The following is an 18,527-nucleotide window of genomic DNA, read 5'->3' as shown; positions in this document are numbered from 1 at the left end:
TCAAGTATATGAAAAAAGTGTAGGTGTTCAAAATGATTTAGCATATTTGCATCAGATATAATTTTAGAGTGAAAGAAGTTAAGCGGATTACAGGACTCCTGTGCATCACCGATCATTTCAGAATGAGGTGCTGGCCATGGACACGGCTGAAAGAGCCAACACATCAAGATGCACCAGTTTCCCTATTTTGCCAGCTATAACCTAGCTCTGAGGTGCACTGCTGAGGGGTCCTGCTGGGTGTGTTGGGTTTTCACTGCTTCCAAGGGTAAAAGGTATTATTAACAGAAGAAATGAAAAACATTATCTTCCTTTTAAAATCATCCAGAAACAACTGTAGGGATTGCTCCTTGTTTCTAAAACAGCACTTCTTACAGACAAGGCCAAAGTTCTAAGGTCAGTCCACTGCCCAACTGCCTGGCCCCTGCAGAACATCCCCCGGCTCACCGAGTGGTGCTGATGCCTGTAGCCACAGTTAACTGGAAGTAGTAGATAAGCCAGGATGGTAAAGAAAAAAAAAAAAAAAAAAAGGATTCTGAAAAACTTGGCACATGAACTGCAAGATTTAACTGCTGACCACCTACTGTGTCACATTGACTGTGACTCCGACATTTATACAAACATGCCTTTTAAAGGGATACTTATCTTTAAGCATCTCAGTCTATCTTTGGAATTTATACATATATTTAGATTCCATTAAAGTGCATTAACATGTTGTGTCACCAGTATTGTTTGAATGACTAGAAATCTCTTCTTCTATTTAAAAAAAAAAAAAACGACCACCACAAATGATTTTTCTTTCTCTTTCATGTTATTTTATCTGGAGTACATAATGCTTGCAAAGAACAGCTTCATGTCCCCAGTTTCTGAAATGCTTCAAGCTTACTACATCCCAGTCAGTAAAGCTAACCCAGTCTGGGGAAGCAGGGGGCACAGCACCCTCAGACTTCAATAAAGCTTCAGATTTTTAATAGTATCTATCTGCTGTCTTTTGCTTTGTTTTTAAATGAGCTCAAAGCACAAACTGTAATTGCTTTTTGTACTGCACATGGAGGGAAATGTCTACCCTACAGCAGATAACTATATCATTTTAACTTACTGATCTTTCCCACTAGCCCCGTGTCCTCTGTTGTGATAGCTAACTCATTACCTCAGCCCGCAGACAGGGAAGCGGTGAGAACAGCATGATGAGAGCATGGTCCACCTCCCATGCTGCTCTCAGACAGATCCTTTTTGCCCTATGGTTACCCGAGTCGTCTCTTGGCTGTTACATACATCTATACAGATAAATGCATATCTATACCTACACACAATATATTCTATTAAAAAAAAAAGTTTATCAATTATTAAGTGTAAAGTCTCTTTGGGGAATTATTATTCACATTTCAATATTTCACATTCCAAATTCTTCTGAAATATTCACAGATTCAGACACAGTCTTAAATTTGTTTTAAACAGGAAAGTCCCCATTTTGCACATTTAGGGGTTACATAAAAATTCCCAAATAAGAAGAAACACACTGAATCACAATGAATAAAGCAGAAAGAATTTTGAAGGTTATAACTACTGCGATAGCTGAGAAGAAAAAAGTTCTCAGTATTTATCAGGATGTAGATTTTTAGGTCTGGTTCTCAGTAGCTCTGAAAATAGAACAATACATGGACTAAACACAAATCATTTCTAGTAAGAGAACAAGATCCATTACTAAGAATACGAGAACTAGTTACAAGAAACTATATATGACTCTTTAAACAGATACACGGAAATTCTAAACCAAAGACAAAAACGATGAGAGAAAAAGCTTTTAAAAAAATATAAACTTTGCCCTACTGTAGATATAATAGCTGCCTACAGTGGCAGCCTTTCACAAGTTAAGAGAATAAGGCAGTATGTATGGAAAAGAAAAAAACCACCTTACTTTCCAGGCTATATATTAGTAGATTATCTTCTAAGCATTGTAGTGAATTTCAAATAGGATAGAAAACGGGACACACTCAAAAAAAAAAAAGAAGTGATGTGATTTCTCTTGGCTGATGCAGCCAGGTATGATTTACAGATACATTACCAAGTATTGCACCTTCCTCTGGCTACTATCTTTTGCATGATGCATTTGTATTATAATTTAACAATTTCTGGACTTCAGTTTTGACTGGGTATGTATTGCAGGACAGCTTGAATAGATGGGTTAACACAGAGATTAACATAAAGATGAGCTCACTAAAAGCCTTCTGCTGGGACAATTCTCTGTTGGATGGAAAGCTTGCAGGTCCCAGCATGCGTTCTCTCTGATGCAAAGATAAGCTGGATTTTTTTACTCAGGAATTTCAAAAATCATTTCAATTCCCTCTTCAAATGTGATTTATTTATTCATTTTCCCACATACTTTTAATGTGAAAGATGCTGAAGACAATTACTTATGAATATATATATGTATGTATATATATGTATGTATGTACACACATTTTGCATTCATATGCTTTTAGGCTGCTTTGCATAATAGGTCACAGCATTAAAAAAATATTCCTCTACTTACTATCATTTTTAACACTGAGAGTATGATGTGTATTTAATTTCATTTAATTTCAAATGGGCAGGATGGTTAATTAAAAAAGCAACAATAGTGTCATGCAGTATCTTCTGTATTGCCAGTGATTAGGACAGGATATTTCATGAAGATAATGTACCAGTCTAATGTAGTTTATCCTGCTACCCATTGTTTTTATGATCTCACTTTTCATGGAGCTTTCTTATAATTACTAGTGCAATAAATATGAGTCCGCAACTGCTACCAGCTCCAAAGGGTATTTCCATATCTGATACTTCCATTTCCAGCCTTTGAATGGCAGTTCCTGGGTAAAGTCTAAGCATACCCACAGCTGATGCAAACTACCACTGCTTCACCGCATCTGCTGCCTCTAATGAAGTTCCAATTATCTAAGCCAGCTAAGCAGCCTGTTCCTGCATCTATCTAAATCTTGTATGATCACTTCTTTCACTGCTATCATGCATACAGCCCAGTATCTTTGACAGCAGTACAGGAGCTATCAACACAAGAAACTAAAACATAGAAAGCAGACATAAACCAAGTCCTCATTGTCAGGCAGCACTGCCCTGCTCACCTGTCATGTGAAAATTTTAGCTGCTGAGTTTGTTGTTCATGCACGTTAATCAGCAGCTTCTTCAGTAGTTCACACTGTTGGTTCAAGTGTAAATCACGGATTTCTTGCTCTTCGGCACTGTGTGTATTGATCATCTCAGACCACTCTTTCGTGTGCTGTGCCACAATCTCTTTGACCTGTAGAGAGTAACAGCAGCTTTGCTAGAGGTTCTCAGATAGGCTAGGAAATCAACTATTACTGCTGCTGAAGATGTTGCAAAGACAATCATAAAAAAGGTTACAACGAATGCAGCTAAACTGTGAAAAATGAAATTACACAAATGAATTTGCTTCATAGAGTAACAAAGCCACTGAGGACACTACCATGGATTGCAAAAACAGATGTAAACCAACCCCTACTATTAGGACTGTATTATCTAAAGTGCCCTGAATAAATTAGCTGCATTTATGCTCTTGACTGTACTACTGTTATTTTAAAACCTTCTCTAACACTGAGTTCATAATAAAAAGGTTTCATATTTTTGGTTGCCAAGAAAAAAATAAATGTATTAAAAGCACTGAAATTAACAATCGAAAAAACCTAGCGAGTGGGATTTCTCTGAGGGCTTAAATACAGTCTTCGATTTTGTGGAGACAGTTTTATAAACACAGTCAGTTTACAGAGAAATCCTGTATTTAATACAACCTGAATCTGAGGATAGGCTATGTATCTTTGTTTTATATTCATTAAGTCAGCAGGGAATCTGACAAGTATTCTTCTCTTGCTTATCTCCTAAGACTCACAAGAATAATGAGATTTAAGTTTTGGAACGTTCCCAAGAGACAATATGAGGAAGTCTAAATCACCAGAGTTGTTATTGTAATAATATATTGCACTTAATGATTTTGAAAATAAGCTAATAGAAAAATATATTTTATTATCCTTTAATAATTATCTTTGGGTATTTTGACAAGCTATTCTACTTTTCCATAAATGGTACACAAAACACGCCTCACAATAAACCTATTTTCAGGTAGTAATTTCAACTGCTACTATGGTAACTAATAGCATCTGGGTCATCCTCTATGAAAACTAAACCTTAATTCCTCAAATCAAAAATTGCCCCCACATTGCTCAGTAAATGACTGACGCCAGTATTTTAGGTGTGGGCCCATATGTGGCTCTGCACAACATGGAACAGACCCTCCCGCAGATACTGATGGTGGCAAGAGAAGAGGGGACCTTAACAGCCCCAGTCTCCGTTCTGCCCTGGAGCGGCTCCTGAAGGCCCTCCTACACAAAGCTCATGTTGTGCAATAAAGCTGGGCTCCTAACAGAACAAGAAAAAAAGGAGTAATTTTGTAACAGATCAGGGTGACCATCAGTATCCAAAACCCAGACTCACATTTAACTATAGCTACATTGTGATCCCATATCTAAACAGATCCGATCGGAGGCAGAAGCAGCTGACAGAGCTACCTGGAGTTTTCTGCTCTGTCAGAAAACAACCGAGGCATTTTGAGGCAGGAGATCGCTACGACTAATATAGGCCTAATTCATCAGGGTGTTTAAGAGTGAGTGTACGCCCAGCAACATGAGCCATGCTCATTTCTGTGCGTGTGGGCAAGTGCACTACCAACCCAGAGCCTATCAGCTATGAAGTGATAATACGCTGAAGCATGCAGAGCAGTTAGTGGGAGTAGTATTTTAATAAGATGTTCCTAAGGCAGTACTGCCTTTGAGGCCAGAAAACCAGGAGGATTCAGTTTTAAAATGGGTCAAAATAAATGCCTGGTGTTGGTAAGAAGACAGACTTATTTTTCAGATGAAGTTTTTGAAAGGTTGAGGGGCAGACACTCCAGTTCACCTCTGGCACCCACCTAAGGCACTTAAGTTATGACCAAGTTTAGTCCAAGCTCCTTGTGTTGCCGATGCGAAAAGTTGGGCAGTTTCAAGGCAGGATTTATCACACCTAAATGGAGATGTCTCTGATGTCTACTGGGCCTCAAGAACCCAGACGCTTCAGTTAGGCTGTATGAATCTCCTCTCAACAGTGACCTCACTTAGCCTACCAGCCCCAAGGGAGACCTAGAGTGGACTTCAGGGGAGATAAAAGTCATAGCTGAAGTTCGTGGGAAAACCCACTCCTTATTTATTTATTTTCAATGCAGAGCTTCCTGATGGAGTCGGCTTCATCCATGATTTGGGGTACAGGTAGATCTAAAGTCCTGAATAACTGGGTGTAATTGGGATCACAGCAGCAGAAGGACCACAAACTCAGAAAACATCTATGGTCAGAATGTCAGAAAGTATTCCTATTTTAAAAAGACAAGTACTATTATGTGACCCAGGAAGCAGGCAGAGCCAGCAGCACATCACACCTGTGTACCACACATCTTGGCACAGAGACCAACCCTTACACAGACTGGAGATTCAAATTGCCTTCCTGCAGAGAATGCTTTGACTGGGCTCTGCCACCCTTCAGACACCATAAAATTGTAGTGGGAACTGTGACAGAGCTGGCCAAGTATCCTCCTCCACCGCTTGCTGCTGTGCAGCTCTTCCATACATTCTTCCAGTTACGACTGGGTTTCAGACTAATTTGAAGTATTAAAAAGTGCAGGGGATATTACCATTAGATCCGATTCCTAGTCACAGTAAGAGCATTTTACATTGCCGTAAAAGGACAGGCAGGCATTCTAGTAAACAAAAAGAAGAGTTTGATTTTATTTAAATCCTACTTACGCTGTACAGGAAATGCAAAACCACCTTTGCGTAAAAAGAATTGTGACCTCACCAACCAGTGAAACAAATGAATGTATAAATAGTGGCAGCCATGGTGAAAGTATTTTGTGACTTAACTGCAAAAAGCATCTACAAAGCCCAAACAAATGCAGACTCAAGGGCCTGCTGCAAATTAATAATGTGATCATTGTTTTTAAAAGTTAACGTTATACACTACAGAGGTACACGAAAGCAGGAATCCTGAGTCTCAGGTACGCTCATACCAAAGAATCATAGAATATCTCGAGTTGGAAGGGACCCATAAGGATCACTGATTCCAACTCCCAAAGAAGAAATCTACAAGGAGACTTAAGCACAGCAGTACTTTTAAGTATTTAATCTGAGAAGATAGGGAGTAACAATCATAAAAAAACCTGCCCATGTTCATGGACAGATGTGCTAGTGGTGTGCTACTAATTTCAAAATCAGCATGCAGTCTAAGAAGCAGGTACAGCTCCTTGTAAAACACGTTTTTCTCTAGGGGTGGGAAAGAAAGGGATGATTTCTTAAACATCCTGCAGGCTGAAAGTCTCATTTCAGATAGAGCAAGTTATAACCTGATGAGAAGGATGTAAGGGATTTGCCAAACACCAGTTAGAAGACTTGAAACATGCAATTTGGCTCAGATTCAGCAGACCTTAGAAGTCATGGCCATCAAAACAACTGAAATCAAATTTTGCTGCAGATCTGTGATACACTTCAAAGTTCCGATGTAGTAAATTCAGTGTACATCCCTGCTTTTCTCCCGTTTATTAGCATCATAGTTAAAATGACTATTTCATTTGCACTGGGCTGTGCTCTTGTCCTACTTTTCACTAGTAAGGTAGATTTGCCTATCCAAAAGGATAAGAAAAATAACCATTAGCTATCTTCTCTCTTTCCTGTTCTACAGACCGTGTTTGCAATCCTGTCCTTTCATCTGTTTCTACACTGGGCCTAAGAGACTAATTAAAATCTTGATAAGGAACTTTCTTTCATGCAGCATATATTCAAGATGTTTGTTTAGTCATCAAATTCAAGCAGGAATAATCTTTGAAGTACTCTTTCCTTTTTCCTTTTCATCCTCTGCCTGCTTGATATAGGGACCTACTTTTTTAATGCAGGGGAGTAATTTGCATCTGCTAGGTTAATTGTGTGTGATGTACACATTGGGACATTCAGATCTAATTTAAGTATCTCATGCCAAACTTGGGCTGGATGTTTCCTCATGACAGGAAGACTTCTGTAGATGAAAAGGTCTCTTTGGTACTGAAGATATACATGCACATTGCGACACACAGTTGCACCGGAGGACATGAGCTGTAATTAAAACTGAATTATGGTACAATCTGATCTCAAAATTAGTGGGCCAAATACTGAGAAATGCTCAACAACTGTTAATTAATCAAACTCCCACTATATCAGTGTAATGCATTCATGTCTCAGAATGTAATCTAATTTAATTGCACATAGCTTCATCTAGGACAAAAGTTAATTTCCCTATGGGTCTAAGGCACTGTTTTCCAACCTGTTACTTGCAAACCATTGAACAGTCTCCAGGAATAATTCAAGGGCCCACACATGGCAATTGAAAAGGAAGAAGTCTGTGAAAGTGCTAAAATCAGCACATGATCTGGACAATGCTGGTGGAACCACGGTGAGCAAGACATTGAAAATCACTGACCTAGAGAAAAGCACCAAAGCAGATGACTTGCAGAGGAGTTCTTTGTGAATTACGCAATACACAGAGGCTTGGCATTTCAAAGGAGCTTACATTTAAGGCTCCTTGGAAAATGTCATCCTAAAACCAGACATGGGAGTGGACAAAAATCAACCGTTATTGCAGGTATGGATTAAACTGAAGGGAACCAGTTTGCAAGCAGGATTTTAAGAGGAGCAGAACTCAGAAATGTATTTGTGGAAAGGGAAAACTTGAGTCACATTTATTGGATTTGGAAGATTAATGAATGCTTCGATATCTCTTGTGTAGAAATCACAACTCTTAACTCCAGACTGTAAGTGACACAGGTGAGAAGCAGGGATCACAGTGAAAATTTTTCTACACCATATAACTTCAAATGCGTTTGGAGCTTATGTTTGGATGACTGGGAGCTAATGCTCCTCAGAGTTTATTTCACTAATGAATAAATTTTCTTTCTTTTTTTTTTTTAAGTTGTCAATAAATTTGGTTTTATTTAAGGAAACGGTTCTGGACTTCTATATAATATTTAATTTAATACTTATAATAGTTATAATTTATTTATATTTATAATGTATTAATATATATTAGTAGGGCCTGAAGTAACAGGACAAGGGGTAATGGTTTTAAACTAAAAGAGCATAGATTTAGGCTAGATATTAGGCAGAACTTCCTTACTGTGAGGGTGGCGAGGCACCGGCACAGGTTGCCCAGAGAAGCTGTGGCTGCCCCATCCTTGGCAGCGTTCAAGGCCAGGCTGAATGGGGCTTGGAGCAGCCCGGTCCAGTCGAAGTGGCAGGGGAGCGCACACTAGATGATCTTTAAGGTCCCTTCCAACCCAAACCATTCTAAGATTCTCATAGGCGAAGGAGATGGGGAGATGAGAGACTACACTAGGCTTGACTGCTGGGGTTTGTCCTACATCTTTGGCTGAGTAAGCAGCAACAAGGAAGAAACCTTGCTTAGAAAACCGAGATCTTCTCCACATAAAATAATAAAAACAAAGTATACAATTAGGAGAAGAAAAAATTAAAATTAACTTATTCTAGGCTCAAAGATGTGGCTGCTTTTGTGTGTATTTTCTCTACTTGTCTGATTCTTTTCACAGGTTTCAGCTTTTACAGTAACTGCTGTACCGTGGTCAGTCTCCTGTACTCTTCTCCCTCCAGATCATTTTGTACATGAATGAGCCTTCTAGTGTACCTGCCACGCTCTAGTCTAGATCTTTCAGAAACCTGAAAGCATGTTAACGGGTGGTAGATAAAACTTGCAAAGGGAATAGGAAGTCAGTGAGCATAGTAGTGGTATAGAAGTACAGAGGAAGCAGCTCGAAAAGCAACTCAGTGTGAGCCATGAATTGCAGGTGGTGAACAGCTTTTTCAAATGAACTGAGGTTGAGTCTCAGAAGACTTTTCTTCTCCAGCACCTTGGAGAAAACAATGCAAATAAGCAATGGACTGAAAAATATTAGAAACAAGAGTCACTCGATTCAAGAGCAACTTGGACGACTCCTCCCGTAAGAGACATACTAGCAAGTGTTGTCCATGGTGACAATGATGGAAAATGAAAAAGAAACTTCTTTATCTATCTATTTTTGGAAATTACTTAGCATCCAAATTTCATATATCACATAATCTCTTTGCTTAGCTAGAACCAACACAAATGACCAGTTTTCATGAGGCATATGAATATTGCACTTTCTTCAAAAATTCTAAAAGGGCAGGAAATTGATGTTGCTTTTAAGATTTTTTTAAGAAACACTTTTAGACACTCAATTACTCCCATTCTTTTCAACATGTTATTATTGCTGAAAATCATTCATGTGTTTCCAAAAAAATTAACTACCACTTGAGTATCAAAATCTTTCAGATGTCGCATGTGTTAAAATTGGCTGTTTGCTTACCTTAGATTTGTGATCTGATGTTAGTGTCTGAATTTTAATTTCCGTTTCTTTCTTCAATTCAAGACAATTACTTCCTCTAAAAAAAGGAAAATTGCAGATGTGTGCCACAAGTTAAACATCTTCCTATTCAGTCAGCTTTTACTAATTAAAATGTTAATCAAAATTGAAGTGCTGCAGCATATTGGAACAAAATTATTTCTTCTGGCAATTTATTCACAACTTACAAAATATTGTTGGATTAATGATCATTCAATTCAAACACCACACAATTAATTCTAGATTGGCCCAGCAATTATTCTGTTGCTGAGGATATGTCAGGCATCTCCATTTATGGCACTTGATTCCTTTTCCAGGCTTAAAATACCTAGCCAAGAGAAACCAGTTTCTGCCCGAAAACTTCCACGCACATTCACTGCCTTGCTGTGATTTTACACTCCGTTTTAAAAGTAATTTTTTGCCCTCTTTTTTTTTAGTTTGAGGCAAGGAAACCTAAGATGTTTGAATAACCACTTCACAGAGCAATTTGGGCATACTACATTTGAATGGCTATTGAAAGTGCCCCTCTGTGAGAAAACAGAAGCAAACAGGTTGCGAAGAAGGGGCCTCATTCCCCTTGCAGACCACACCAACCCATGTGGATGAATCCAAGCCATTAGATGCCTCCTATGACTTGGGAAGAAACAAATCTTGACGACAGCCCTCAGTCCTGCAACAAGCTGAATACAGCACAGCCTTTGCATCTGAGAAGTTAATGGTGTTGAATGCAAGTTGCAAAGCTTGTTTAGTGCTGGAGGAGCGGATGATTTGAAGGATCATGCTGGCAAAACGCCTGCAGAGGGCCCATGCTTAAGCTCCTCTGATGTGCCTGGGGGTTAGCAGATGGATGACATCTACCACTCGCCCACAGACTTTCCTTCACTAAGCCGTTACCTGGGCTGCGCACTAGGTGGGACGGATGTACAGAAAAAGTGTTCCATTGCAGCTACAACAGGAATTTCAATTACTGTCTCGCCAAAGTTAATACATTTTTGAAGGCTGACAAGCTCAGCCTTTACCAATGTTCTTGTTCCCTTTTTTGCAGTGAAGGGGTTTTTTACAACAGAAAACAAATTCACACATTTCAAGTTTCTGGGTTTTTTTTGTCTGGAATAATACAATATACTGCAAGGAGTCTATTTTAACATTACTGTAATATTTTTGTGACAGATCATCTGCTGATGTAGAATGTCGTAATGCCACTGAGTGGATAGAGCCACATTCATTTTGTCATCTGGAGCTTGCCCTAATCAGAATGGTTATTGCTTGACTGCAGTAAAATTAATCCATGTTTGCTCTAGAAAAGGAGATTTATGAAACTCTTAGCAAATTTAAATCCTATTTTAATATCAAACTACTGCTAAACTTATGGAAATTAGCAGCAAATTTTATCATCAAACAGAACGAGGAAAGCCCTTACTGAAAATCGTAGTGTGATGTGTCTTGTGTTCTTAAGGGCCACCAGAAGATCTAGTCATCTATTTTCTAGTATTAGCAAGGACATTTTTGTAGAGATTTCTAGCACTCATTTGACACTTTGGAAGTAATATAAAGGCACAGAGAGAGGTTCTGACCACTATTACCTCTGCCATCAGAGTCTGGCTATAATTCGTATACGATATGTCATACACTACGAAAGAGACTGCTTCTTAAATGAATCAAACATGTTTTATCCCAAATTAGTTTAACTGGTTCAATCACTGGACTTTCCAGAATCCCACATATCAAAATCACCAGCTGATTCCTCCTCTGGAAACGCAGCCTTCATTGTATCTCAAGGCAACTTCCAGACAGGTTGGACAGAATGAGAATTGTCCCCAACTGCAGTGGCATAGTCTATGGTTAAAACCATCCAGTCACAGCTGGGAACAAATACCCCATGTCACATGTCCATGCTCACACACATACACACATGTATTTATGGACAGTCCCGATAAAGCAGAAGGTTCTTTACATGCCCTCAACTACTTTTCAGAGTGAGAACATGAGCATATCTATCCCCATAAGCCTCTCTGAAATTTGTAAACATTTGAAGTGTACAACAGAAATAGCACAGGGAGCAAAATCCTGTCCATCTGTCAGTGAATTAGCATGTGATTAAAAAAAATTTTCTACTTTGCTGAACAATATGCAATTGACAAATGTCACACCATGTGGCAGAAATGGACCACAAAAAACTGCACAACAAAATCAGAAGTCTTCTATACACCTATCACATATTTTTTTCAAGAAGCATCTGACAATTTCAATATGAATGTCTTTAGAACACGTTTTATATGTTCTTTTACAAATTTTATTGCTTGTAAAAGTTCAAAAATGATAGCCAAGCAAACACAGCATGTCCTGTACTCACTGAACGCAGGACTCTGGATTCATCAGGTCGCTGCAGTTCAATGAAGTCTTCAAGTCTCAACCAATGTGTTCACTTTTAAGCATGTCCTTAAATACACTGCACACTCGGGGTGAAGAGAAGCATGTGCCAAGTACCTTGCTGAATGGCCTTTCCGGGCTGCACACACAATGACCCTGAAGGAAGCCCTTAAAACACTTTGATACAGAATTTAAAAGTGTTTTCACAAAGAGTCTGTGCTGATACTGGATTTGATTTGGCTGTTAATTAGATACCAATAGTTATTCTTGTAACAGGGAAGAGCTATCAGATGACTGAACTCTGGAGTCCAGGCAAAGTATGGAGTCATGGTGAGGAACCATATTTGGCTGTGTATTGGATCAGCTTCTGGAGTAGTCATTTCCCACTTTTTTTTTTTTTTATAAATGATAATTTAAAACTGCTACAAAGGCTTTGACATCCATGTGAGAAGTGTTATAAAAAAAATAAGAAAAGACACTGCAAGTAGCCAGTGAAGTGATCTCAAACTGAGAATCAAATTATCAACTGCTTTTATACTTGGTTACTCTGGAAAGCATTGCTACCCAGTGCTTTCCACTATTTACTGCACAGAGACAGCCATTACCACCTTTACCTTTCTGACAGACCTTCACTGGCTGTTTTGTGCAGACAGGCAGAGGCACTGGCTTCTTCTCAGGCCAACAGGAATACTGGTTTGTTACTTTTCTGATATGAAATTCTTAAATACCAGAGAACGGGGAAGCCTTTCTCCCCCTACAATAATTACAATGCAATGTCCAGGGCTTAGTTCACTGCCACTGTAGTAAACACCCTGGCTGTAATTACAAATCCAGCTATACCAATAACCTTCTGCTGTGTTATATTCAGTGGAAATTGAATCAAACCCACATTAATTAGTTCTGTAGTTGTTGCCTCGCTGTTTGGGGTAGTATTTATCTGGAAGGAACTACTTGGATTAGAAGTATTTGGGTGCTTACAGTTCTCCTTTCTTGGACAAAAAAACCCAACGTGAGCTTTAGAAAGAGTTTGTGAGCTTTTCATAATTTAGTGAGGAGAATTCTCCTTACCTTGTTTACTGCTGAGAGTCCTATTTCTGTTCCATTACAAGTTTATAATATGGACACTCAAAAGCCACTGCCATTCCAAGTAATTTATAAACCAAAAATTATTTGTGGAAGAATCCAATGCCAAGAGGCATCTATGTTCAGTATGCAGTAAGTTGGCTGCCAACTGTTGTTGCCAGATGACAACAATATGAAATTAAGGCTAACTATTAGCGTAGCTTGATACAGAGCTAAATAAAGTAATTCCTGCTTTAAGTCACAGTATTATAGTATGAACTGCTGTCTCAATAAAATGCCAGTCATAGGGTGAAAAGCGGAGAGGAGAAACTGCTGCCAGGTTACACAATAGCAGCAAGGCAACAACAGGTCCTGCTACGTAACTCCAAATAGGACTGTGAAAGGGACATTTTATTATTCACCAGTATCTTCCAGGAACTTTTCTGGGACAATTGAGAGATTCACACAGATAATGTCCCAGGCCATCAGCAAGTGAAAACCAAACCAGCTTTACTCAAGTCAAAGGAGTAATACTGATTTATTCCAGCTGAGGATCTGAAGGGTTTTTTTGTTAAGAAGAAATTTCAACTTGACAGCACAGCAAAACTATATTATTCTAAAATGTTCAGAATTTAGAAGCCAGCTTCTTCTTCAAAATCAAATCGATGCTACTTTCTGGTCATTAGAGAGAGCTATTGAGGACGTCAGTTTGCTCTCACTGAGCACAACAGTGACATTTCCCTGGGGAACGCGGTGAGAGCAGGTCAGACCACAGAAATAAAAGTCTGAGGCAACTTCCATTTTACTTTTAAAACCCTGATAGTAGAAGACTAGAGAAAGGCAAAGTCAGTACAACATTTGTGGCCCATTGCTAGAGCCTTCAGGCAGCTCACACACAGTTTGAGGTAGGATGCTGGTTCAAGCTGCAATTCATCCATGTGAATGACCTTTCAATTAATGTTTTATTCCAGACCAGAAAAGCATAAAATCTATTTTAAGTCTAAAAAAAAATATTTTAAAATAGTATCTTACCCCTTCTTCTTGATTGCCTTCTCTAACATTTTCTCGTATGATACCTTTTCTTTATCATATTGTGCCACTATTTTGTCAATTTGTGTGCAGTGCAACTTCTGCATAGCGCTGTGCTCCTGGAAAACAGTAGGACCTTACAATTAGGTTGCTGGATTTTTAATGTTTAGGTTTTTTACAGTGTAAAAATATCAGTGTACGAACAGATAACTTTGACAATGGAATTTGATCTGGTTAGTCATCTAGTATTAAAGGTTCCAGATATTCCACCATAAGCCCTAATACATTTCTTCTTTGTTTGAAAAGTGAAAATCTGTAGTGGACCTTAAAAGATATCACATGCCTTAAAACAAAAGAATGATGGGGAAAAACGTCTTTTTGAATAAATGTCCATTTAAGTCCAATGTAAAAAATCAGTTTTACAAGCTCAGATCATATTGTTCAAAGTTTCTGAACGCAGACGAGAACAAAACTCAACCCAGCCCCCCCTTTCCTCTATGTTTCTCATACAGAATACAGTGCTAGCCCCTTGGCCACTGCAAATCAAATAGCTCCAAGTCCAAACATTAGCTAAACCCCAAATTATCAAAAACTGATATTCTGAAGATCTGGCCCGTGACCCCTAATGACAGCAGCAATCTTATCACCAAGAAACTCCACCTTGATGCACAGCACCTCCCTTTGCAAGTGACAGCAAGCTGTGCAACACAACTTTCAACTACACATGTAACCTGCAAGTAACCATTGCCCCCTGTTTTCCCCCCGCCCCCACCCCATCAAACAGTACAGCATATGCTCATAAACTGGACATATAGGGCTACCTGTGGTGTATTACACATCAATGCTAACCTGCTATTACTACTATAGTTATGTGACTTACATCGGTGGAGTGGCAGAGATGGTTATCTATGGAAGGGGAGGAAAAAACTGTTCCTATGTGAAAAGATGAATTACCAATGCATCTTACACATTTGGGTCTAGCATACAGACAGCTCCTCTCCATTACAAGACTGTACCAGAAAGAACACACTTAGTGCCTACATGTAGACTTCATTACTGAACTTGTCTTCACATTCTCTTTTATCAGAACAGCTGCTCATAACGATGCAAGTATTTAACTACCACAGAGAGCACTAAATATTGAATTTACATTACAATAGGAAACACTGTTTGTTAATTTACGTTATTTTATTAATATTCAATTGTTCCACATTTTATCTAATTGTGGCAAAAAGCCTTGCATTAATTAATATGGCCTCTTCCAGAACTTTATCACTATTTTGTTTCATAGCACATTCTGCATTTGTTCTATCCTTGCTATTCTACTGCTCTTTGTTGTTATTTCCTATACACCTGTGTTTGCCTTATCACTGTTTCTTTCTCTAAAAATAGTAATTAAAGACTTTTACGTTCAATTTTACCAAAACATTAATACAAATGCTGTCATGCTCTTAAAAATCTAGCCCTGAGCTGTACCCAAGCACTCCAACATCTGTGAAGCACTTCCCTGGGGAACACGTAGCGTACAGCTTCCAAATTTTGTATTTAGAGAAGGGAACTGAATTTTCTGTTTTACAGAGGATTTAAGGGGAAACAAATAGACTCCATCAATACTAAAACATGCCAGCTTCACCAGGGAGTATTTACACTGACTAACCAGGTAGGAAAAAATATGGACTGTGAAAAGAATGATGTAAGTTTGACAGCACCAGCCAGCCCCAGGTGAAGTGACTGAGAACATGTCTCAAATCACCCACTCTCCTCTAGATGAACAGAACAATACAGTTCTTGCTATAAAAGACTAAGCGCAAACATTGCAAAGCATGAGACATCTGCCCACTCGTGTGGCACTTGTCTGTAATCTGGGAAGGCACAACATGTAGAGCCAGAATCCCTGCTGTTCCCTCAGGACAGCCATGATTTAAGCCTTCTCTCTGTCACACACACACTGTTATCTTTTGCAGACTCCCCTCTACTACTACTTAGTGCTCATGCACAACCCTGTCTTGTATCCAGAACAGATATATTGTGGATGATATCCCCCTCATTTCCTTCCCTGGTCCTCCTCCCCACCCAGTTCATGGAACATGCATTTGTCTGTGCACATTATCACCAGAGCTGGAAGAGGAAGATGGGCTACTAAAAACCTCCACATGCAAGGCACAAAGAGTACCAGGAGCCAGCTCCCTGCCAGAGGTCCCTTCAATTAAATACCCCTGAGCCCCTGGAACACTATCTAAAATGGGTTAGCTGATGTGAGTTTGATTTTCTGTCTATGCTCAAAGGAAAATTCATCGCAGCTAGATGCTGCAGCCCAAACTTCTGTCAAGATTCTAAGAAATACGAGTGGCTTTGTAGCATCTTAAAACACCCTCTGTACATTTTGTTTTCAGATGCAAAGTTTCAGGTGTTAACGTGTTCTAGACTGATTCAGAATGTTCGCAGATAAAAGCCTCCTCAGCTAGGTCTCTCAGGATTTCCTCAAGTCCACTGAATTTGCAGTTTGAATTCACATGCCTTTTACATGAGTATATTCACAAATTACATTTAATGATTATATCACAAACTGAAGCCACAGTTCAGCCAGGGTTCTGAAAGGCCACCTAACTGTCAGAAAAAGACTAATCACAGCAAGACTATCCATGGGAAAAAAGAAGAGTGTCATATGCAGTTCCGGGGGTTCAGGGATCACAACTCAGTCTATTGAAGAGAAGAGGAAGGGAGTTCCTATGATAGAAACTGTTATTCCTGCTTGGTATCTCCTGAAAGCAACACAAATACTACTGTGTACAACTGAAAACTGAACTCTGGAGGAGTCTCATTACAGAATACAAAAATGAGGAAATCCAGAAAAAGAAACTATCAGTTCCAAATCAACAATCCATCTTGCAGAACTTTATGTCGCTTTTGCATTGTGAAATGGAGATATTTTTTTTTTAACGTTCTTTTTTTACTAGGCTTTATTTAAAACTATACATATATTCTGTTCCGATATAAATTCTGGGATTTCTATTTTTGAGTGGTAATTATGCAATTCTGGTTACTGTCTATGGCTGTATTACATTCCTTAAGGGGTCACTTGTGACTATCACTGCCTTGTCTGAAACTGCTAGAACTGTATACCTCTATCCCCTCTTGTACTGCTGACTGTTAGAGAATATATCAAGATAATCTCTCACTATCCTTCCTCTTCTGTCTAACCAAAGAAGCACAAAACCTACGTGACATCCCTGCAAAGTACTGAAATTCAGTAAGAGCCCACAGAAGCAGGCTGCTAACAGATGAAATCAGTGTCTGAGACTCTTATATATGCAACCTCTCCTTGCCTTTATAGCCCATCTACCTGAGATCCCACCCCAGATCATTTACCTAAATGGTACTCAAGAGCTACCTTGATAAAAAAAAGATAAATACCAATGGACACTACTCAGATATATCAGCCATTCTGCAGTTGCACAGTAATATTCACAATGGGAGATTAAAGTTACTTCAGGGAATGTAGGCAGGAAATACTTTACTTCGAAAGCTGCCCAGTGTAGGTGTTTTTATACATGCATTGTTTAAAGAAAAATATTCCTGCAATATGCAGAAGTGGCTGGACATACTATTTTAAAATCATCAAAAGCACAAGTTACCAGACTGATTCAAAATAACGTTATCGGTAATATGGAATTTTTTAAAAATGTGACTACTATATTAATTTCCCACTGTTTTTCAAAAGTCTAACAAAAGGAATACTACAGTGTCTGAGGTTGATAGCTTGCAAAATAAGCACCACTACAAAAATACTGTTTTGTTTGTTGGCAGTCCTGTCTACTGGTGTCAAAAAGGTAATTTCACATGCTTGGATTTTAAACAGACCTATGAAGCATAGAATATATTTGTTGCTTGTTTACTTTGAAGATCTTGCTGCTACTGCCTTACTGTCCCTTAAATAATGGCAGTATTTTAGATGAAATAAAAGAACACAATCCATACATGGGCTAGCAGTTTCAAACTCCTTGCAGCAGCTGCTAATTTACTTTAAAGTGACAGAACATGACCATGATGAAATCTGTCATGCAGACAGAATCCCTGGGGCCCAGTCTTTCTGGTACCAGCTTCTCAGATCCCACTGATTCTTGTGGCACCTCAATAATCATAGGTAATAAGATAATGCTGATAGTAATTTCTTTGTAAGTAACTTTTTTTTTTTTTTTTTTCTAAATTCCCTTTGTGGATGTGAGGATTCTTGAGAAAGCTCATTCATTTCTTGACAAGGACACTTACTTTATTCCTCTTTCTGTCCTAGCCTACAGAACCAGCTTTGCTCACTGTCCAACAGATGACAAAGAATTTGCCCTAGGAGTTAACTAAGATTTACATACAATCCTTGCAACATATTTCCCCCCTAAAAATACTGTATTTCTCACAGTACCATCAAAGAAACCTGTGTTAAATTCCCACTCCTTGGCTTCCCCACCCCTCCACCTTTTTTTTTTTTTTTTTTTTTTAAAAAAAAAGTCCCAGATTCTTTGCATCTCTAGCAAACCTACACTGTTTTCTCCCAGTGATCTGTCTCATTGCAGAT

General features: G+C 38.8%; 1 protein-coding gene across 4 annotated transcripts in view; it reads right to left on the bottom strand.

Moving 5' to 3' along the window:
- Positions 1 to 18,527, bottom strand: part of PLCB4 (phospholipase C beta 4) — a 234,272-nt gene that overhangs the window by 10,607 nt on the left and 205,138 nt on the right. For all 4 annotated transcript variants that reach the window (XM_080407727.1, XM_080407726.1, XM_080407725.1 and 1 more), the window contains 3 exons: positions 13,961 to 14,076; positions 9,461 to 9,536; positions 3,117 to 3,292 (listed from right to left, as the gene is read on the bottom strand). In XM_080407727.1, the coding sequence (XP_080263853.1) occupies positions 3,117 to 3,292; positions 9,461 to 9,536; positions 13,961 to 14,076 (368 nt within the window). The remainder of the gene's footprint in view (positions 1 to 3,116; positions 3,293 to 9,460; positions 9,537 to 13,960; positions 14,077 to 18,527) is intronic.

The sequence above is a fragment of the Falco punctatus genome (assembly GCF_963210335.1).
Source record: "Falco punctatus genome assembly, chromosome: 12".
NCBI lineage: Eukaryota > Metazoa > Chordata > Aves > Falconiformes > Falconidae > Falco > Falco punctatus.
This window is presented reverse-complemented; position numbering and strand designations above follow the sequence as displayed.